Source organism: Salvelinus alpinus, chromosome 22, assembly GCF_045679555.1.
Source record: "Salvelinus alpinus chromosome 22, SLU_Salpinus.1, whole genome shotgun sequence".
Classification (NCBI taxonomy): Eukaryota; Metazoa; Chordata; class Actinopteri; order Salmoniformes; family Salmonidae; genus Salvelinus; species Salvelinus alpinus.
In genome coordinates, this window is record NC_092107.1 from 131625 (window position 1) to 155549 (window position 23925).

The 23925-nt window shown below is 40.7% G+C and overlaps 1 protein-coding gene across 2 annotated transcripts in view; it reads right to left on the reverse strand.

The window, feature by feature from the left end:
• Positions 1-23587, reverse strand: part of LOC139548709 (cell adhesion molecule DSCAM-like) — a 146933-nt gene extending 123346 nt beyond the window's left edge. For both annotated transcript variants that reach the window (XM_071358445.1, XM_071358444.1), the window contains exons 1-3: positions 22765-23587; positions 2697-3014; positions 2444-2590 (exon numbers count right to left, since the gene is read on the reverse strand). In XM_071358445.1, the coding sequence (XP_071214546.1) occupies positions 2444-2590; positions 2697-3014; positions 22765-22807 (508 nt within the window). In that variant the 5' untranslated portion in view covers positions 22808-23587. The remainder of the gene's footprint in view (positions 1-2443; positions 2591-2696; positions 3015-22764) is intronic.
• Positions 23588-23925: the final 338 nt, after the last annotated feature.

Genomic DNA, 23925 nt, shown 5'->3' on the forward strand with positions numbered 1-23925 from the left:
GCATTGTAAATCACCCCATCCAAGGGGAATACACACCTGTATGACAACATGTTGTATGCATCTCTTAGAGAGATAGTTTTGATCAGCCTTTTTCCATCAAGGCCCCCTCATTAAATTGGATCACATGTGAAAGGTGAGAGACAAAGGCAAAGCAGATGCGGAAGACAAAAAGATGTCCAGCCCGTCCCGTATTCAACAGCCTCACCACTTGATACATAAAAAAGCTGGAGATGCATTAGGCGTCCCATATAAAAGGCAGCCGCGCTGCAAGCTCCACTCCTCTGCTTTGTTCTCTTTCATCTCCCTATTAGCTCTGTCAATTGTTTATCAAAAGCAGAGAGGAGCCAGGCGGCTGCTGTGAATTTGAAAAGCCGCACGGCGAGGAACATTTTAAAATGCATGACAGGTTAATGGTAAGTTAGTGGCAACATTAGGGCTTGTGAGTTGCGGTGCTCATTCAGATTGAAAACAGGGCCACTTCAAATGACTACTAAGCAGTCCTTATTTTAAGAGGTCATTCATATTGTAATTAACTTTTCAATCACAGTTGATTAATTAAGACCGGCCCTAGACTGTAATTATACATATTCTTTCCCCTGACATGAATCAATAGAAATGTACAGGTTTCAGATGAGACACAATGCAAACCAGTCCCTTGTACATATTAAAATATGATTTATAGGGTAACATCTTATGGTGGTGTCTACTTTAAAGGGGTTATATGATACAAGAATCTATCAAATACATACATATTTGACTGAACAACCACAAAGAAATGACTGTATAGTGAAAAAAATTGCCAAATCTATAATAAACATTACATTAAAAACCAACATTTATAATAACTGCCATCAGAGGCCCTGGTTGAGGTGGATCTGTTGTGTGTGGAATGTGTTTTAGTCTTTGAATTCCAATAGAAAGTCTGACTGCGGATGTGTGCTTGATGTAACTGTTCCCAACCGAAACCTTAGATTAATAATTTAGCACAGCGGTTGGATAGCTTATTTTTGTGTCCACCGAGACAAAGTCTTCTTTCATGAAAAATTTAGAGGGCAGGGTTGGCAACCCTCAGAGAAGAATAGGTTGGGTCAAACTTCTCTGTTTCCAGGCCTGGTTGATAACCTCATGCTAACACATTTACAAACAAACAAACACACACACACACACACACACACACACACACACACACACACACACACACACACACACACACACACACACACACACACACACACACACACACACACACACACACACACACACACACACACACACACACACACAACCTGGGATCAAACCCCTGGTAAAGAAATAAAACACACACACCTTTAAATGCACTTTGTAAACATACGCAGTAAACATACCCTCTCCATAACTGTGTAAGGTGCGCATTTGCTCATGTGTCAGAACATCATCAAATATTTAGCAAGGAAAGAGCACTGATCCTGACCATGATACTGATGCTTCTGACAAGCCTGCTGTGGCTTGATAGTTATTGGAATAAACAGGGAACAATCCCATCTAGGTTGTTTTTAATGCATGTAAAAGCACTCTGAAGAACTGGGTGATGATAAAACATCACTGCTCCTACACGTTATTCACCTTTAGAACACCCTGGCTGTTTTGTAGTAAAAAATAAAGGTTCCATAGGACTACAATACTGCATGACCTAATCTCACTTAAAAACCCACTAACTATTATAAACTTGCCCTGTGTTATACAGTTAAGCACATAATTAAAATGAGAAAAGTCCAAATTCCGCTTTCCATACTACTCTACTTTTCAAGGCCATGAATGTTACACAGTAAAAAGTGATGACTTCTAGGTTTCCCAGATGCTAGCATCTTTTTTAGTCTTGTCTGAATCTGCAAAACTCATGTGCAGTCATTATAGACCATATCATATCTCCTTACAGAAGCAGAAACAGCAACCAGTACACACAGACATGGATCACAGAAGGGATCTTTGTGCTTGAGCAGACACATTTAAAATGTCACGAAAACATGTCCCACAATATAAAGCAAAATTGCCCAGAGGTTGGTTAATAGTCTAACAGGAGAGTTGTCGTTTAATGTACAATATCAACCTGTGCAATGAATGGTTCCAATCGAGGGGGGTGGGATCAACATGACAGACAGACATTAGCCTGGCTAGTACTGTAGGTAGACAGGATTCCATGGAGCTCCAGTAAAGGTTGACTGAGACCACAAGCAGGTAAGTCACAGAGAGACAGAGAACAGTGGCCCAAGCACACAGAGCAGAGCAGGGATGGCTTCCCATTCAGAAACTTTGGGATCCATAGCACTGTCTGTGTAAACAAATCTTATTTTGTTAGCTACACCAACGAATCATTCCACTGAACGTGTAATCCAATAGCTGATTTGAAGAGTCCAAGCAAGGAATTGAACAAAATTCTGACCAAGATATACGAATGTTGTCTTACCTGAGGATAGTGAGACTGTGTCTTTCTCCCACGATACGACAGTGACGTAAGCCTCCACGGAGGCAGGGATAATGCACTTGAAGACCGCTACATTGCCTCTCATGGCTTTCTGGTCCTCCACCCGGACAGTGTAGGGTTCCCGAAATACTGAGGATAGCAAGAGTGGTGCCATTTGGCAAATGCAAATGAATACATACAAGAAGAAATTAAGGAATGACAACAACGACAGCTACTATTTAAAATAAACACTTACCGGCCTTAATGTGGACATCTTGGCTTCTTATTTTCCCTGAAGGATTTTCAGCTGTGCAATAGTAGGTATTGTCATGGATCAGCTTACTAAAGCTGGAGGGGAGGAAGTTAAAGATCTGGAGGGTGCCATTGGGGTGCACGTGGCGGATCCCGGGCACATCGTAGATCTCCTCTCCGGTGGCCAGGTACCAGCGCAGCGAGGCGGGGGGCACCCCTGCAGCGGGACAGGGCACCAGGGTCCCTGTGGTGCTGGCAAACACTACCTCTTGCAGAGATGCATTGACAAAATATAAGCTGGAACGTAGATCTTCACTAAAAACTGCAAGAGAGGAGAACAAAGAGTATAAAAACATTAGATGACAAGACAACTGACTTGAATGGGTATACTACAGGAGTAGGATCTTAATTTTATCACTTTTTTGTTGCTGATAATTTTCCTGCTGAGAAAATGCAGATGAGCTTCATGATTTACATACATTCACTGAAAACCGTGTGTACTAACCTTGGGATTCATAGCACACGGTTATATTAACAATATTACAACTGTAGCCTAATTTTAGCCAGCTAATAGCCTAACCATTGATCAAGCAATATTATGGACTAATCTTTCAAATCCTGTTGCTGCAGGATTATTTTGCTGCGACAATACTGGTCAAATTAAGATCCATATGTATGTTTACTTCTAAATACATCAAGACAGTAGTTATTTACTTGGCCATGATGAAACAAATGAATTATTTGTTATGGATCTGGGCCCAGATTCACAAAACACTTCTTACGCAAAAAAACTTAAGAAGCTGCTTAAGAAAAAAGATAAAGAAGTTCATAAAATAATTTGTAAGTGCAATTCCTCAACAAAATCTTAAGATTTCATGATTTTCTTACGAACTCCACAAATATCTTCTTACATGTCTTCTTAAGATGTTTGTTACTAGGCAACTGATTTACCTAGCTGTCTAACTAGCAATGGCAATCATGTTAGCACATTTCCAACTGAGATTGCTGTTCTAAAACATGTTCTTGGGTTTAAAATAATAAATACTGAAACTTTCTGTCAGGTTTTGGCCAGGACTGTTCTGGTTTTTGTCACTAGATGTCCCCATTGCACCTTTTTTGAACCTTTAGTTTTTTCCTTGCTCTATTATTGTTTGCACCTGTGTGTCGTTCCCTTGTTGGTATTTAAACCCTGTGTGTTCCTCAGTTCTTTGCTCAGTGTTTGTATGTTAGCACCCAGCCCCAGCACAAGCCTTGTTGTGAACATATATTTTCTCTTGTTGGATTTTCCAGAGGTTCTCTGGTTTTGTTCTTGTGTATTTTTGGATTAGTCTTTTGAGGTTTGTTTTTTCCCTTGCTGTTCTTACCACTTTGTGGATTTTCTTTGTATTTTGGAAGATATCCATTTTTTGCCTCTTGGCTTTATTTTGGACGTTGTGGATTTATATTCTTTGCCTGAAGATCTTGTTCTTTTATTAAACCACCATCTCTAGTACTGCTGTGTCTGCCTCATCTTCTGGGTTCTGCCGATTATTAGTGACTGTTTCTCGCACCGGGTCCTGACACTTTCAGATGAAGTTTGTGAGTAAATTAAACATGTTCAATTGCTTTCATGAGCTTTTTCTCTCACTGCCCTGAGTTTAAGACAAGAGTTTAGCTATCTTGGAATTTAAGAACATTTCCAATAACTTTATTTTCAAGAATCTCATTTCTTCTTAACTTTTTGCCTAAGGTGAAACATAAGAAACAGCGCAAGAGAATTTCCAAAAACCTTTTTGAGGAATAGCAACTTTGCTTATCTTTCTTCTTAAATCTATAGTTAACAGGCCCTGAAGTGAGGCCATTTGCTCATACACAGCATTGAACATGTATGCTGCTTTGGTTGAGCAGGGGAGCAACAAGCGGGAAAGGAGTGTTGATGATGTAAAAGTGTGTGTCGTTATGTAGCTCCCTTGAAAGGGAGAGAAACACGAAGTGGGACCAATTAGCATCAGTTGGCTGGCTCAGTGCTAATCGTTAGGTGGTTGATTTCTGAGTGGTGTATAAACTGAGTGTACAAAACATTCTGAACACCTGCTCTTTCATGACATATTGATGTCACTTGTTAAATCCACTTCAATCAGTGTAGATGAAGGGGAGGAGACATGTTAAATAAGTATTTTAAGCCTTGAGACAATTGAGGCATTAATTGTGTATGTGTGCCATACAGAGGGTGACTGGGCAAGACAAAATAATAATATATGGCAAGATTTATTTACCTTTGAACTGGGTATGGTAGTAAGTGCCAGGGCTGCTGGGTTTTTCATGCTCAACAGTTTCCCATGTGTATAAAGAATAGTCCACCACCCAAAGGATATCCAGCCAATTTGACACAACTGTGAAAAGCATTGGAGTCAACATGGGCCAGCATCCCTGTGGAACGCTTTTGACACCTTGTAAAGCCCATGCCCTGACGAATTGAGGCTGTTCTAAGGCCAAATATTGGTGCAACTCAATATTAGGAAGGTGTTCTTAATGTTTTGTACACTCAGTGTATTATTTCTCCTGGCTGAGCCGGGCCCTGTGCCTGCCTGCTGCCTACCTCTGGATCTCTGTCTGGTGTCAGAGTCGGTGCCTAGTAGTAAATGGCTTACCAGTGACAGCTATCTAGGCCTCCCTGTGGATAAAACATTTTAGCACTTCATAAATTTCGAACAAGGTTTCAAATCGCAATGGTTTCCACCCTCTCTCTGCTCCAGGGGCTTTGACCCGCAAAGAGATACACTCAAACACACAACCATGCACGCACACACACACAAATAAAAAATAAAAACCAAACTGAGAAAAAATTGTGTAAGTAGGCTACCAATTAAAATGTTTGTAATTATGTGGGAATCCAGTGTCCATAGTTTGGTTTCCATCCAATTGGCGACAGATTTTCAGGTGAATATTCTAAAATCCACATAATGAAAATTTGCATTTTCCCACCAGTGTTGTGTTCGCACCAAACTAACTTGTTGAGGATAAAAATCAATGCGATGACAAGTAGTGCACACAAAATGTACTTTTTGGCTTAAGTTTTCATGTCCCAAATAAAAATAAAAAGTTCAATGTGTTTCTATCGCATTTTCAACTCTACCGATAGTTTTGTCACAAATGTGCTACTCTGGTCTTGGCACGTGTGCTCTAGCCAACAGCTCTCAGATACAGTGTGGACAGGCTGTGCGGGTAGGCTAGTCTACATGATGATATTATTATGGATAAGAGCAAGATTTTGGGGGGGGGTCAAATGGCAGTTAAGCATTGATCATCATGCCATGACCCTCGATATGAAAGGAGCATAAAGCTCAGAGCCATGAACTTTCACCACTCTAAGTTTATCACAACTTATTTAATCTGTATCCTAATAAACTGCATAGTTTTCCGAGTCGCAGTGGAAGGACCACACGCCATATCATCGTATGACTCCAAGTTTACTTTGATATCAGTGTTATTATATCAACATTTGTGCACAAAGGTATTTCCACCGCCATTTCTCGCATAATACATTTTACAGACACAAAAAGATCCCACCATGTTGAACAAACAAATTATCTGTCAGCACTTATATATTTGTATCGAAACTTCCATATTGATCTACCCTGATTTGAGAGTCTGTTCAGTCCAGAAGTAAGTTGGGATCAAATGGTAGCCACTCTGACTTATCAATTGACCCCATTTACTGTAGAAGGCATTAACGAAAACAACGAACTGGGAGAAAACACAATCCTGTATAACCTGTGGCTCATCCATAACTGTATTTCTATGGCAGAGAGTCGGCCTGAGAGAATCCCTGGCTGTGACTGAGCTCATTCCTTAGTAGGTGATGGAGGCGCTAGCTGAGCATTAGCCTCCACAGATAGATCAATCTGTCAATGGCAGTCGCACACACAGAGGACAGACGATAGGGATGACTCATGACGCACACCCACACATGCTTTCACAGACACTTAGGGGTATCCTGAGTCTAGCTGCGTGACGCCCATGACTTCCAACAGAGAGGGCTACCCAGGACACTGATTTCTCTCTCTCTCTATCCCTCCCTCCCTCTATCTCTGATTGATTCTAGCTTGTTTCTGTGGTACTAGCATCTGCAACATAGCTCCGGGAAGGTTTGAATGTTGTCTATGATGGACCTAGGCTTATCCATTTGTAACGCGGTTAATTATGTTTCCACTTGCCAATGCAGAAATGTGTATTTAATGTTTATGTATTCTGATTGGTTCTTTTAAGTCAGAAGTCAATAAGTGGTAATGTCATTGGCTACGCTTGCAGAAAGAGGGGGAGATTGGAAACGTAAATTCTTGCCAGTCTGATATTGACATGCAAGCGGTAGGTCACGTTCTGAAATACTGTAATCTATTTCCATATTTACAACGTGTACATTTCCTAATATATATACATACACACACCCACGCACATACATATGTGTACGGTACCTGTTAGATATTGGGGGCATCCTGGGATGTGCTTTTCTATGTTATTGTTGAAAGAGTGAGTTAGCTAGCATGCTCTTATTGTAATGGTCACATTAGCTCTCTGCTAATTCACAGTTATTTCCATGCTAACTGATGAATCATGAATCTACAGCCATCAACATATTGTTGTTCTGCACATCTAATGTGCTTCCTTGTGTCTATCGTCAGAATAAACACCAATCACCTAGGACCGCTGGCTTGACTTTCTTTAAAAACATAACGCAAGAGAGTTACGAGGTAAGAACACATCTGTTGCACATTGAAGCCCATCATGATTTGCCCAATAACAAATAAATAACATTGATTGAGAGAAAAAAAATACAAATTCTATCTAGGTTGTGCCTGTTTAAATCTTTAAAAATGGAGTGAAAGTCTTATTGCTATGTATGGGTGTGTAGCTGCTTTAAAGACTCAATTGAAAAGAATACATCAAAGTCATATCAAATTGTAATTCATTCCCTTTTGCAGCTGGGGCTTAAGTAGAACCCTTCCTTGTGGCATATTGATAATACAGCCTCAGACATGAGGGAGAGATCAAAACCAACCTGTAGGTGTGCCAAGCAATTTGAATGAAAAATCCTCTGAAATCATCAATGTGTATAGGTAGGTGTCTTAAATAATGAATCAATAATTGGTGATGTTGTTCATATTTTAGAAACATTAAAATCCCTATTGCATTGATAAAACGTAAGATATGTTGAATATAATATTTGACGGCTTTCTAAAATCCTCTTGTCTCAAACATTTCGGTGTTACAGATCTTTGGCGGTTTATCAAGAGCAATCTGAGCCAATGGCTGAGAAAGAAAACAGATGCAGCACACATTAGATTTATAACACTAGCGACACAAGAAGTTCTTTCTAGTCATTTCATACAGAAAAAACACTGTCCAATACAATTCCCAAACAACAAAACGTTCTATTAAATTTGACTCAAAAGCGTTCCACAGGGATACTGGCCCATTCAGGGATACTGGCCCCTTCATCTACACTGATAGAAGTGGATTTAACAAGTGACATCAATAAGGGATCATAGCTTCCACCTGGTCACTCTATGTCATGGAAAGAGCACGTGTGCATAATGTTTTGCACACGCAGTCTATACTCTGAAAGCAGAAAATGCCACAATAGTAAATGCCTGGAGAGAAGTACATCAAAGGAGTCTGACATTTTGAAAAGCTTGTATTCTGCGAGAGTACTGAAAATAAATGGGAATAGCGGCAGTGGGCTCAGTATGGCATATTTCACATCCTTCATATTTCACATTCTACTGAGCCTTATTTACTTTATGTTAGTTTTCTTATATTTTATTATTTCTTATTGTTGTTGCATTGTCAAGAAGGAACGTGCAAGTAAGCATTGTTTTGGACGGTGTATACCATGTGTATCCTGAACATACGACTAATTAAACTTGAAACTCATAAAAGCGACTCAATTTAGCACCGTGTAGTCATAACAAAGATTGTTTTGATAAGACCAACTGCAGAGAAGTCAAAGGTCCTTGTGGATCTAATCATACTGAGTACCATGTCACTGCACTACTACACCCATTCCTAACGGAGCAGCTCTACATGAGTTACTCTACAAAGGGTTCATCCAACCCAGGTACAACCTCCTCAGAGGCCCCACTAAGGGTCATGCTTCTCATGCCCGAACAACTTCTCTCAAACCTAACCACTTACTAAATAACCACAGAGGTCATTTGTAATTGCCATAATTTTTCATGAGCTGAACCGTAAAGACGAAAGAAGTGACACTGTTCAATAATGTATTATATCCATCTATAATTAACCAAGCTTACTTTTTTGCTATCAGCAAAGCTGGAGGGAGAAGAAAAAAGACAAGGCCACTCCATTGCCACTGTCTTTTTCAGTGAGAAGGGGGGAGGATTCTAGTTGGGAATATAAATCCAGAACATTTTATACACACAAACATATCCCCGAACAGATTTACATTTCATAGATTTGTAAATGTTGTAGATGTTAGATAGCCCAGAGATGGGCATCCAACCATGAAAAACAAGGAAAATGTTTATGACAGAGGCAAATGATGCCTGGTGTTAAGACCACATATCTAGCAACTACTGTACTGTAGCTACATGCACCTGGGAATATCCTCAGTATACCATTTCTGTGAATGCATGTTTAATTCCTGAGCAACTGAACAGAGCGGTGCATGAAATAATGAATGTATATGTACAGAGAATGATAGCTTAATCATTCCATTAAATACGTGGTATCATAGCACTAGATTGGTCAAATAAAACAATACTGCTAATATGAAAACATCTAATGAAAACCATAATTGAGCAGTAAATCTGAAAGTGTACCACTTGAGAGTAACAACAATCATTTGTAATCTATTATATTATCCATTTACTTCAGTATTGAAATGATGCCAATTAGCATCAATATTCCATAGCACCAAATGGCTCCTCTCTCATTTTAATATGAAAATAACTCTCAATCACGCTGTCATTATGCAACTGCTGTGTTGCGATTGGACAAACATCAAGATGGAATATTTTTGGATGGAATGCTGAGCATGATTATTATCTGCACACAAAACAGCCCCTTGTATTAACATAGAGGTACAGTGTGAAAAAACTATATTTACATAACACATTTACCATGAAAATTCACACTCTGAGTGAAGCTGATCAATCAAAGGCAGTATAATTCATCAGCTGACAGGCAGGTGTAATCAGCCATCACAGAGTGCTTTCAGGACTACCGAGGCGCTTCATTTAATTCAACGTGTAATCGATGCTGATGGGACAAACACCAACATGTATGCATGCTTTAACCCCTTACTGCCTCTTTCTTTAATGAATACAGCCACATGTACAGTTTATGTAGTGCATTTGCTTGGAAGTTTACTGTTTAAATTGTGATTCATCCATGGGTGGTATTCCATATTTTGCCATCGTTTTATCATGAGCTCATCTGACAGACAGACATCGAGAGCAGAAAAAGAGAAATCCAGAGAGACTGGGAGGGTGGATTGATCAACTGGGTCCAAGTATTTTATAGGGCACCCATGTCACGTCTGGTGAGCCAGTGGCCTGTCGTCGGGGCTGCCAGTGGGCATAGGCACACGGGGCAGAGTGGGGCGGGGCGGGCAGCTGCTGCACTGTGACAGGCTCTGTCAGCCAGGAACCCTTGGTAATTAAAGCAGCCCTCTGTGCTATGCCTGGGGGGTGGCCTGGGACCAGGAGCAGAGACAGGAGACAGGGGAGGAAAGGAAACAGGGTAGGGGGCAATGAGGGGGGTTATCCAATGTGAGTAAGCATTCTCCTCTTTCTGCCCAGAGGCTATACACAGGGCTTGTACAGGAACTTGCCAAATGACAGTCTCCCAATTTGCTTTCATGAATATTAACCAGGACATGACAGAAGGGGCCGTTGTCTGCTCTGCTCTGCTCACTGGTGATATGCAAAGACAGATCCATTGTATGATGTCAGAGGAGTAGGATATGGTAAAGCGTAGCCCCATGGTGTACCTCTAGATCTAGTTTTATTTTCATGCGTTAAACGGGTGAGAGTGGATGTCTCATTAATAGAGGAGGCAGCAGCAGCATATCTCAGTAGGGAGAATGTCAGCGCTCCAGACGTTGATGTCTGAATTATGCTGCTGATGAACCAACAGGAGGGAGAGAATCTGATGGGGGATTACAGTATATACCAAACTATAGCAGCTCCCTCTGCTGCTACTACAGCTGAATAAAAAGTACCAGGGTAAAAATACAACTGTTTCGTTGCGCAATATGAACACTGGAGGGTGGAGAAAGAGTTTATTTCAAATCTAATCCATTCCATTAGTCACATGTGTAGTAGACCTTACAGTGAAATGCTTACTTACAAGCCCCTAAACAACAATGCAGTTTAAAAAATAATAATAATACGAATAAGAAAAATAAATAAAAGTAACAAGTAATTAAAGAGCAGCAGTAAAATAACAATAGCGAGACTATATACAGGGGGGTACCGGTACAGAGTCACCGGTTAGTCGAGGTAATTGAGGTAATATGTACAGTACATGTAGGTAGAGTTATTAAAGTGACTATGAAATAGATAATAACAGAGAGTAGCAGCGGTGTAAAAGAGGGGGGGGGGGGGGCATTGCAAATAGTCTGGGTAGCCATTTGATTAGATGTTCAGGAGTCTTATGGCTTGGGGGTAGAAGCTGTTTAGAAGCCTCTTGAACCTAGACTTGGCGCTCCGGTACCGCTTGCCGTGCGGTAGCAGAGAGAACAGTCTATGACTAGGGTGGCTGGAGTCTTTGACAATTTTTAGGGCCTTCCTCTAACACCACCTGGTATAGAGGTCCTGGATGGCAGGAAGCTTTGCCCCAGTGATGTACTGGGCCGTACGCACTACCCTCTGTAGTGCCTTGCGGTCGGAGGCCGAGCAGTTGCCATACCAGGCAGTGATGCAACCAGTCAGGATGCTCTCGATGGTGCAGCTGTAGAACCTTTTGAGGATCTGAGAACCCATGCCAAATCTTTTCAGTCTCCTGAGGGGGAATAGGTTTTGTCGTGCCCTCTTCACGACTGTCTTGGTGTGCTTGGACCATGTTAGTTTGTTGGTGATGTGGACACCAAGGAACTTGAAGCTCTCAACCTGTTCCACTACAGCCCCGTCGATGAGAATGAAGGCGTGCTCGGTCCTCTTTTGCTGTAGTATACAGGCATTAACCGAGCAAACAATGTGAATATTCAATCAAATGGATGGGAGAAAACAATTGTTGTTACAACTACTCATATGAGAATACCAAGTTCTTAAAATTGCTCAATGATTGTCCTCCTCAGTGCCCAGACTTTTCTAGGTTGATTCAATCTATCTGTGCCAATGAGGGAATACTAAGGTTTTTTTGCAAATTTCTCAAGAAATTTCGAGTGCAGCATTTTCTTCATATTGGGTAGACTTTCCACAAACAAATTAACAGAAATTAAAACAACATGATGTATTTATGGCAAGCTGGAGCTAATCACCTTGTCAAAGCCTGTGAGCGGCAGAGGGAAGAGCAAGGGGCAGTCAATGCGTGTAGACTAAACTAAACCACTGCTTAAACCTACAGGGATAATGCCAAGATGCTAGACCATCTTGATTTAATGACATCCAAGTAGACCAATGCTGGGTGGCAACATTTTAGATGAGGAGGACATGGTCACACTGGACTGTTTGAATAAAGAATGAGCTGTGAACCTTTTGAGTATAGTATGCTGAATCTCTCTTATATCCTTTGTCAGATTCCTTTGTACCAGAAATGGTACTGTACAACCAGTTGAAGACAGCGTGACTATGGTGGCACAGAGGGTGATTGTGTATGGTGTGCTGCACAGGTTTTTGTGATTTCTAATGGTCACATCCATATTGATCAGGCCACACCTCGCCACACCCACCAAACGGGATCAAACATACACTACATGGCCAAAAGTATGTGGACACCTGCTTGTCAAACAGCTCATTCCAAATACATGGGCATTAATATGGAGTTGGTCCCCCCTTTGCTGCTATAATAGCCTCCACTCTTCTGGGAAGGCTTTCCACTTGTTTCACTCTTGGAACATTGCTGCGGGGACTTGATTCAGCCTAATTGCCCACTGATGTTGGGCGATTAGGCCTGGCTCGCAGTTGTCTTACCAATTCATCCCAAAGGTGTTCGATGGGGTTGAGGTCAGGACTGATGGGGTTGAGGCCAGTCAAGTCCTTCCACACCGATCGCGACAAACCATTTCTGTATGGACCTCGCTTTGTGCACTGGGGTATTGTCATGCTAAAACAGGAAAGGGCCTTCCCCAAACTGTTGCCACAAAGTTGGAAGCACAGAATCATCTAGAATGTCATTGTATGCTGTATAGTTAAGATTTCCCTTCACTGGGACTAAGGGGCCTAGCCGAACCAGGAAAAACAGCCCCAGACCATTATTTCTCCTCCACCAAAGAGGTGGCACGATGCATTGGTGCAGGTAGTGTTCCCCTGTCATCCGCCAAACCCAGATTTGTTCATTGGACTGCCAGGTGAAGCGTGATTCATCACTCCAGAGAATGCGTTTCCACTGCTCCAAAGTCTAATGGTGGCAAACTTTACACCACACCAGCCAACGTTTGGCATTGCGCATGATGATCTTAGACACTCGGTCTCCCAAGTGGCGCAGTGGTCAAAGGCACTGCATCTCAGTGCAAGAGGCATCATTACAGACCCTGGTTTGATTCCAGGCTGTATCACAACCAGCTGTGATTGGGAGTCTCATTAGGGTGGCGCACAATTGGCCCAGCATCGTCTGGGTTAGGGTTTGGCCGAGGTAGGCCGTCATTGTAAATAAGAATTTGTTCTTACCTGACTTGCCTAGTTAAATAAAGGTTAATTAAATAAATAAATAAAAGACTTGTGCGCTTGCTCAGCCATGGAAACCCATTTCATGAAGCTCCTGTCGAACAGTCATTGTCCTGACGTGGCTTCCAGAGGCAGATTGAAACTTGGCAGTGAGTGCTGCAACCGAGGACAGACTATTTTACCGCTCTACGTAGTTCAGTACTTGGCGGTCCCGTTCTTTGAGCTTGTTTGGCCTTTGAGCTTGTGTGGCTGAGCTGTTGTTACTCCTAGAAGTTTCCACTAACAGCACTTACAGTTGACCGGGGCAGCTCTAGCAGGGCAGAAATTTGACGAACTGACTTGTTGGAAAGGTGGCACACTATGACGGTGCCACATTGAAAGTCACTGAGCACTTCAGTAAGGCCATTCTAATACCAATGTTTGTCTATGGAGATTGCATGGCTGCATGGCTGAAATAGCCAAATCCACAAATTTAAAGGGGTGTCAACATACATTTGTACATATAGTGTACCTCAAAGGCTGTTAAAGAATGCAGCATTTTGGGGAAATGTGTCGTTCAGTACAAACCGTAACGTAGCAAGCGTTAAACTGAACTGAACACACCCCAGGTCAAGAAGAGCACATGGGCTCAACAGTATTTTGACAGACAACCCTGCTTAGCTTCCTCACACAGAGTTAGAGTAATTAAGTTTATTACATACTGTTGATAGTGCAGTTTGAGGGTTATTTAGATGGTGGATGGATGGATGACTGTCTATGTAGACAAACACTGGAAGGAGACAGATTACACATCTGCAGAATTAATGATGGACTGACCACAGTTACTGCCATCCATGAACTCAACTACTTCCTGTTCTCCTCCAACAGAATAGAACAAAGTAGTTGCTAGGTAGATAAGCAATTACTGTTACAATTCCAAACAATTGATTTTCCACTTTTTAGAACTACACAACGGTGACTTTGAAAATAATAATATCTCTCAGAAAATAAATGATGCACTATTGATAGTATTAGCAGTTACTCAAATAGTATTTTGTAATTGGTTCCCATCTTACAACACGACAGGTCTGGCCGTGAGGTGTTTCTTGTTGGTCAGATATTCTTTTTACATCAGCCTCACATACTGGGGATAGCATGTACTGGTCAACACTCCTTATTATGTCACCAAACAGTAAGGTGCAGGGACATCAATGATGTTGTCATGCATATATACATCCTTGCCAACCTGCATGCTCGCTATGGGAACAGGATCTTCCAGAATGGTGGCAAATGTAGACATACTACAGTGTAGAGGAGAAATTCTAGAGAAAATTAAAATAGGTGAACAGGTGATCATAAATCATGTAGCAAATGTAAAATATGTTGCAAACGCCCCATGTATTGTTAGACAGTGATGTAACACTAATTGAGAAACCAACAGAAGTGATGTCATCACATATTGTTGTTATTTCCATTGATCCACATTCCACTGTTGTCAAAGAGAATTCAGTCATGAACAGCTGGCGTTGTGATGTGTGTCAGTGCTAATGTCACAACAGCTGGCTCCTGTCATCTTATTAGCTGCCCCATAACCAGGGCCCTTTAAATATGCTATGTGCCACACTCACTTAAATACTCCAGAACTATTTGACAATCTTTATAGACATATTATATTAAACATTTATCACATCCAATCCGTAAAGCAAACATATTTATTTAACACTAAGGAGCACAACATGTATTCCCTAAAGAACCCCCTAGCCAACCTGCCCCCTCCTCTCTCTTCTCAGTCACTACCCTTGCTTTCTTTGTTATCCCACTTCCTCACTACACACCATCTCTCCAAAAAAGGTAATGTTCCTCCTCTCCTCTAGGGTTGTCCCTTTCTCCTGTGTGTTCGCTGTGTGACAGGGAACGTTAGCTCTGTAAAGCCAGCCAGCCAGCCAAGCGGAAGCAAATGTATTCAGAGCATTTAGTACTCCGGATTAATCGAATTATAATTTAATCATCTGATCAAACAGCAATTAGCATAATCACTTCTGGGGAAAGGCTGATAGAGAGAGAGGGAAAGCAACACATAATAAAGCTCAGGCTAGCAACACTCTAATGAGACATTTGCCAACATTCACAAAGTTACTGATTCCTGGGGACTCTTTAAATATGATCCACCTCTTTTTAAAGGTGCAACTCTGCATATTAAAACATCAAATTGGTGACGGATCCAAATTCATTTGAATGCATGCTCATTCATACACTGTGGTTTGTGTCTCTTTCTCTGTATTCTGAAATCAGATATGAAGTTTGAATATTGTGAACCCAAACAGTATTTGCATCTTACAGAATGACTGATTGAGAAGTTTAGCTGTGATAAGGACATAGATTAAACACTAAGAAAGGTAAAAGAGTGTAGATCAATAAGACAAACGGAAGCAGATGAAATGTGAGCAACCTGCCAAGCTCAAAGCGATCCAGGGACACACTGTGAGAGTCACCAAGGTGATCCAGGGACACACTGTGAGAGTCCCCAAGGTGATCCAGGGACACACTGTGAGAGTCACCAAGGTGATCCAGGGACACACTGTGAGAGTCACCAAGGTGATCCAGGGACACACTGTGAGAGTCACCAAGGTGATCCAGGGACACACAGTGAGAGTCACCAAGGTGATCCAGGGACACACTGTGAGAGTCCCCAAGGTGATCCAGGGACACACTGTGAGAGTCACCAAGGTGATCCAGGGACACACTGTGAGAGTCACCAAGGTGATCCAGGGACACACTGTGAGAGTCACCAAGGTGATCCAGGGACACACAGTGAGAGTCACCAAGGTGATCCAGGGACACACTGTGAGAGTCCCCAAGGTGATCCAGGGACACACTGTGAGAGTCACCAAGGTGATCCAGGGACACACTGTGAGAGTCACCAAGGTGATCCAGGGACACACTGTGAGAGTCCCCAAGGTGATCCAGGGACACACTGTGAAAGTCCCCAAGGTGATCCAGGGACACACAGTGAGAGTCCCCAAGGTGATCCAGGGACACACAGTGAGAGTCACCAAGGTGATCCAGGGACACACAGTGAGAGTCACCAAGGTGATCCAGGGACACACTGTGAGAGTCACCAAGGTGATCCAGCCATACAGTACCAGAGCAAACATGTGCATTGGGCATACAGGGATCCATCCAGTTCATTCACATGGCTGTGGAGTTCAAAGCATGAGCATTTGGGTACTAGATTAAGTGACCGATTAATTCTGTCCCTCAAAAATGATATGTGATCTTTGTGACTTTGTGAATAGTTATCGTTACTCTTTGTATATTTATTTCTCATGCTGTTACTTTTCTATTATTTATCTTTTCTCTCTGCATTGTTGGAAAGGGCCTGTAAGTAAACATTTCACTGTTAGTCTACATCTGTTGTTTACAAAGCATGTGACAAACACAATTTGATTTGATTAGCCACATCAACCACACTTCCAACATCTGTCCTGTTCACTGCACTCTTATGAGTTGCTCTACATCATACTTGAGCTCTATATACACACCACTCATATACAGTAGTCCTAATCCAACATACAGTATGTGCATTAGACATAGGTAGAATGTTAGTGCATGTATTTCTTTTGTCAGTGTTCTCTAAAAACTGCTTTAGTCTCATTGTTCCTTCACCATGCCACTTTTCTAAGTGCTCAGCCTTTTAAAATAACATTACATAAAATAACATGTCATGTCTTTGCCAGGTTGATCAAACACGTAAATCTGTGTGAGGTTTTCTTCCCCAGCCGATGCTAAACAGTATAGTTAACATTTTAATGTGAAAGACATTTACATGGTGCTCATGCAATTATATTGTTCTGATTCAGCAGAATCCTTAAGGATACACAGTCTGATTTGTAATTAGATTTTACATTCAGTGAAACATACCACCACCCCTGTGAGTCTCCCATGCCCCATTACTAATTAGACTGCAAGACGGTTGCTGAACATCTTTAGTAGGCATCTTCATTATGCAGTCAGTATGTGTGAACTGGGAGATCCATTATTACACATCAGGGTCTCCATTATCAGACATTACCTTTAGTAACAGTTCCTCAGGAATAACAACAACGCAACCATTCACAGTTTTCACCAGCAAACACTCTCTCAAAGGGGAACTACTCTAGAGAACAATTGACCTTAAACAAGTGCTGAATTCATGTTTGAACTGAACTCACATTTACTTCTCAGATATGTATCTATCAATGCATACAGAGCGACTATATTTTATTGCCTTACTAGACCCATTTTCATAGGTAGGTCAACCGTGCTGCTCGGATACCTAGTTGACTGTTGGGTCATTCCATTTGATTTCAATCACTTTTTGAACGCACCCCATTTGATTTGAAATATACTTTTTATACATTTTTGCCCATGGTAGAAGTGTTCAGAAAGTAACTTTTTGTACCTGATTGACCAAACATTTAAGTGTGCTCAAAGCATACCCCACCCTACCACGAGACCCTCATATCTTCATCACTGGAAAAGATAAACAGTTGAGTTTGCTATAATTTCCCCTCCTCTCCCTGTAACTATTCCCCAGGTTGTTGCTGTAAATGTGTTCTCAGTCAACTTACCTGGTAAAATAAGGGTTAAATAAATACAATTACAAACAAGATTGTCAAACTGTTATATCATTTCATTTTTATTTATTTTTTATCATCATTCTTTTTCAACTTTTAACCTTTAACATCAATGATGTAGTTTAGACCCTATTTTACATCCTCTGAGGTGTTTGTGTTGTGTCCGCCATCGTTTGAGACACAGCATACTCTTGAGTGTGGGTGGCATGTTTTGGCTGAAAATTGTTTTTTCAATAAATTATAAAATAGTTTGACAACTCTGCTGGTAAGCTTTTAAATTATATCAAACTCAACTGTTTATCTTTTCCAGTGATGAAGACATGGATGTCTCATGGTAGGGAGGGGTATGAAAAACTTTGAGCACATCTGTCTCATAAATGTTATGTCATTCAAGTTCGAAAAGTCACTTTCTTACCACTTCTACCATGGGCAAATATGGATTGAACGTTTTGTTCAAATGAAAAGCGGTGCGGTCAAAAAGTGATTGAAATCAAATGGAACGACCCTGTTCCCTAACTGGAAATAGGTTTAAACAAATAATACTGATTTAGATTTAGATCTAAGTCCTCCTCAATTGCCAGCATGAGGCCACTGCTACCAAAAGACGGTAAGTCTTAAAGATCTTTAAATAGATATGGAGGATTCAAGGGCATAAGTCTTACAAGAGGAGCACCTCACTATACTGGAACAGATGGATCTCTAAATCAGTGCGCTGCCTTAATTGCCCCCAGCATATTAACTCCCCTGAAACACAGGTTCCTCCTCTCAGCCAAGTTTTGTCAAATCAATCTGCCCCCAGTCTCCAATGCATTTTCCTTCTCAGGTTTCTAATGTGTTGTCATGCTAACTTGGCAGGCTAAGTGATGTTGGCAGCTATTTAGATGCCCTACGAGGACTATCTTTTCTGAAAAGGATTTTGTACATAGAGTCATCCCTCGACAATGAGAAAGAAAGGCATTTTGATTGAGATAGAAATGTGTACATGAGAAGTGTACATAACCTATTGACCTTAGTGTAAATGTTAATTTATTGAAGACAAACGAAGGTGTAGGCCATCTCAAACGGCCTTGCTCAGGTCTGTCTCTCAATCATTGTGCTGAAATCTATGGTTTGCACCTCAGTCACTCCGTTGTGTCATGCCATTGTTATGAACATTCTCAAGCAGCCCTCCGTCATAGTGCCCAAAAAGCTGCCCAGTCATTCTGAACGGAGGCGAATGACTGTTTTGTCTAAATTACACTATAGTGGCCTGGAAATACATTGACATTGCAAATATTTAGTAGGAAACAACTTCGCCATGATTATCATGTTGTCAATTTTACTTTAGACAGATGGCAATGTCATCATTAGCTAGCAAAGTTGGTAAAAAATAGCTAGTAATGCTAACGTTAGCTAGCTAAAATCCGGTGCTCTCCCCTCAATCTTAGTTAGCTAGCTAACATTATACTACATCTAAAGTCAATCTAACAAAGGGTTTTCCTAATAATTATTTGGCTCCTTTTGAAATGTCATTGCATTTCCAAGCCACTGTAATGCACTTTTGATGAAATCTTCATCAGCGCTCATTGACAATGCATTGAGCAGAATGCTCAGTCGGGCATCAGTCCTGAAATTAATGTTCAAAACAATTGTGAGGAAACGTGCAACACATGAATAATGGCCCTATGTGAGCTGCCTCGCCGCATAATGTATTTAAAAACAGAATTGGAGCTTGGATTGGTTTTGCCTTAAGGCATCTTTTAGAGAGCAAAATCCTCAGCCATCTAAATATAACTATTATAGCCTACTTTATCTCTTAATTACATTTCAATTTGAATAAAAATTATAAAAGGTAACCCACAGTACACAAAATAAATACATATTTTAATTTCCATATTGCATTATTAATTCATGTTTTATAAATGCTTTAATGGTTCAAAATAAAATCCCAATATCTTTGGATAATATGGATAAATGGAGTTAATATGAGAGCACAATGTCTAAATAGGCCAGAATACAAATTAAAAGAAGGCTTAAAAAGATCATACCTGTAGAATTTTGTATTTGGAGGCTAATTACAACAGAGAAAACTAATCTACTGACCCAGTTCCCTCAGAAATTATATATTTTAGCTGCATCTTTTATTGTGCAATTCAGGTATAATTCCCTCAATTATCATTCTGCCAGAATATGCTAAATAAGGGCACAGGAAGTGGCTTTGCCCTTATCAAGCAATTCCCGGCCACCCACCCAGTGTATTGCCTTATTTAGTCAAACTCACACTTTCCTGACACCCATAATGGAGGTTTCCATAGAGACAGGCCAGTGAACATGTGATAGACCTGTAGATTTAGGAATTAGAATACGAATTTGGTATTTAGAATAGTAATTTAATAGGATCTCCATAGACAAACCTAACTCTAAAAAGCAACAATTAACTACAAGGTCGTTCATTCTGCCATTGTCAGCTCAGCTCAGTCAATACAGACCTCATCATTATCATGATAATCACCATCTTCAGAAACCAACCACAAAATACAATGAAATACAGTGCAGCGAAATAAAACAAGATTCCAGCTCCAATTGCATTCTATACCCATCGTCCAAAAAGGCATAACATAGATAACAACAGAACAACACAGAAGGGTGAAGCCATTTCTAAATAATAAAATACATTTTGCATGTACCCTCTATTCTATTCTTATATTAGGTTGCCAATATAAGGCTTCTGAGACTATATATGGATCCGGCCTGGCCTGACAGTTGATCTAATGTCACGGCACAATTATAATGATTAATCACGAATCCTTATTGTTATTTTATGAGTTTCCACAGAAGACAGTGTGAGTGAGGGAGATACCATTTTATGTGGAGTAGAGATGGAATAGGCTAACCTGGATGTCAATAAGCAGCTGACTGAGAATAGCCTTACAAGGAAAAAGGGAAGATAGTCCAATATGTATCATTTAAGATTATTTTGGGGGGAGGGGAGTGGAGTGAAACAAGGAACTAGAAAGGAACCACTGATTTTCTTGCTAAGTGGTTTGGGTTCACCTAGTCACATCTGCGTTGGTATAAAATTAATGTCCCTCAATGTGCTACAATGGGTTAATCCCAAACCTCCAATGCCCCCTTTTTGCCTGATGCGGTAAATTCAGCGACCCTCTACGACATAACCACAACCAGAGGTTCTACCCTGTTTACTTAAAATATCTGCAACGCCCCCATCTTGTCAGCTTGTACAGTTTGTAAGAAGATATATTTTCTTTCCGTTTCCCCCCCTTCTTCAACCTCTGTGTTTTCTCAGTCTCCATCTCCCCCTTTCCATACACACCCAGCCTTGTCATAACCCCCTTCCTGGGGAAGGGATTATAATGGTTTATTTGATCCTGTATAAGTAATAAATTGTATACATTTACTGCTTTCACCGATCAGCTTCACATTGCAGATTCATAGATTTATGAAAGCACACACAGTACACAAATACACACACACACACACACACACACACACACACACACACACACACACACACACACACACACACACACACACACACACACACACACACACACACACCTTTTAAGTGAATGCATAGAGAAAGTCTTTCTATCATTTATTGGTCCTTTTAATCTTTGAGGTTGCAAATCAATGTGAATTGATCACATGAAAGGAGACAGTATAATTCTGTGTGTAATATTCTATAATATCATTGTTTTTTATTTCTGTTACATGATATATGGACTGCAAGCTCTTTCAAATCTATTTACCAGCATTAATCTCAATAAGAAATTACAACTAAAAATTATATTTGTCTGCAGTGTCTACAGGGGTGCCTTTCCCTTTTGCATCATTATCAGGTTCTGGTGGCTTACATTTTCTTATCTCCTTTGTACACAATTATTGTTTCTTTACAAGTCTTCATTTGTCTACACCCCTGTGAAACGGGCTAGAAATGTATCGCATTGTTTAATGAAAACTTTAATGAAAACTAATGCATTTATTCAAAATCAATGTACTATTTTAATCTAATATCATACATCTCTAAGGATAGAGTAAAATGATAAGCTACATGATCAAGCTTTTACATGTGTCTAATATCCTTTCGAATTTTAATACCCTACATTGAACTTGAAAATATACAACTCTAAATAAATAGCTTGGATGGGGGAGGGGAAGGGGGTTAAACCAAATGTCCAGTATATAAAATACGTCAGTCATTATTGAGGCCCATGCTACTACTGACTGACATAGTCTACCGGCATAAACATCCAGGCATGTAAAGAATGATTAAATTCGATGTAGTAATTGCAACTGACAACAATTAAGGTTTTAACCTTAAGGTCACGTCACTTTATCAAGCCTCTTACGAACATCAATTTATTTCCTCAGCAATCAATGAAATATGCAATTGAAGAATGAAGGCATCATAAAAAATATTTTCATTGCCTTAACACAATTTATGTGAATCTATCAAATATTGACCAATGATGTGGCGTATAGTTAAAATAGATTAAAGCACATTTCACTCCCGTTCCTCTCTCCCTAGCACTGTTGGCAACCATAAAATGTGTAACACAGGTGACCTCCACCCCCCTCATCTACTTTACATTCTTCACTGAATTACTGACATAACTAATGAACATTCAAATTAGAAAATTAAACTTACCATTTAAGATGCTCTGGAAAAAGATAACAGCCAATATCCACATCCCCTGCTCCGTTCAATCACCCCAAGCTATGCTTTCTCGTCTTCCTCCGCACACTTTGACAGCTGCTTTCCTATAATTATGTTTTGTGTGGCAGGTGTAATGTTAAACATTTGCTACTAGCTTGTAGTAACCAGTCCAACTCGCTGCTGATAATAATGTCTTTACCGTCTCCTCCTTTTTTCTCTATAACGCCCTCCCTGGTGCTCTCGAAGCCTACTCTTCCTCTCCCCTTTTCAGACCCCTCTTTGAGCTTGGAGGATATGTGCCTCTCTGATTGTCTTGGTTAAAGCTGTGATATCCGACTCTACGCAGCTCTACGCTGGTCCTCCGTGCATTGCTACTTTCCCTGCTCTTCAAAGGGATGCTCGAGGGGGCTACAGTGCTCGCCTGCAGCCCAGGTGTGATGCTGAGTCTGGGTAGTGGCACGCGGGCAACCGTAGGTACTAAAATAAATCTCCGGGTGTGAAACGGGGACACCTAAACAATAACGATGTGGAATCCACAAAAACGCATCTTAAAACGAAAACTGAAAAATAAAATCAGGTTTGGAATCAAAATGTGACAAATAAAATAACTTAAAATAAAGAGTCAATGTTCAGTTCAATAAGAATGAAAACCCAATCCGGATGAGCTGAAGTCAGACCATCTTCACCACCTCTCTCCGTCCAGCAAGAGGCAAGCACGCGCATCTTCCCACTGCCCTTTTAATCGCATTGGTCCATGCGCTAACCCTCGCTGCCTCAGAGCATTACAGAATAACCCTCTCCCCTGCCTTTGCAGCCGCTTTAATTCCTCATTGCCTTAAAGGAGCAGAGGCGATAGATAGCCAGTCCTCCTAGGCGCTAGGTGAGAGCATTTACAGTAAGGAGGGGGATTTTGCAGTTAAAGAAGGCGCACCTGAAGAGCCGGTTAACAAGGAGAACATTTTACGCACAGTGTTATACAGGCACAAAGTGCGTGCGTAAAAATGTTTTACTTTTATTAAGGTAAACTAGGAACATGACTAAAAACGTATTTTCTATACAGGAGAGGTACACAGGATTTCGCCTTCAAAATGTTCTTGACTCAAGGTTCTTGAGGTTTTTAAATTATATGTTTGTGGGAAATAATTTTATAAA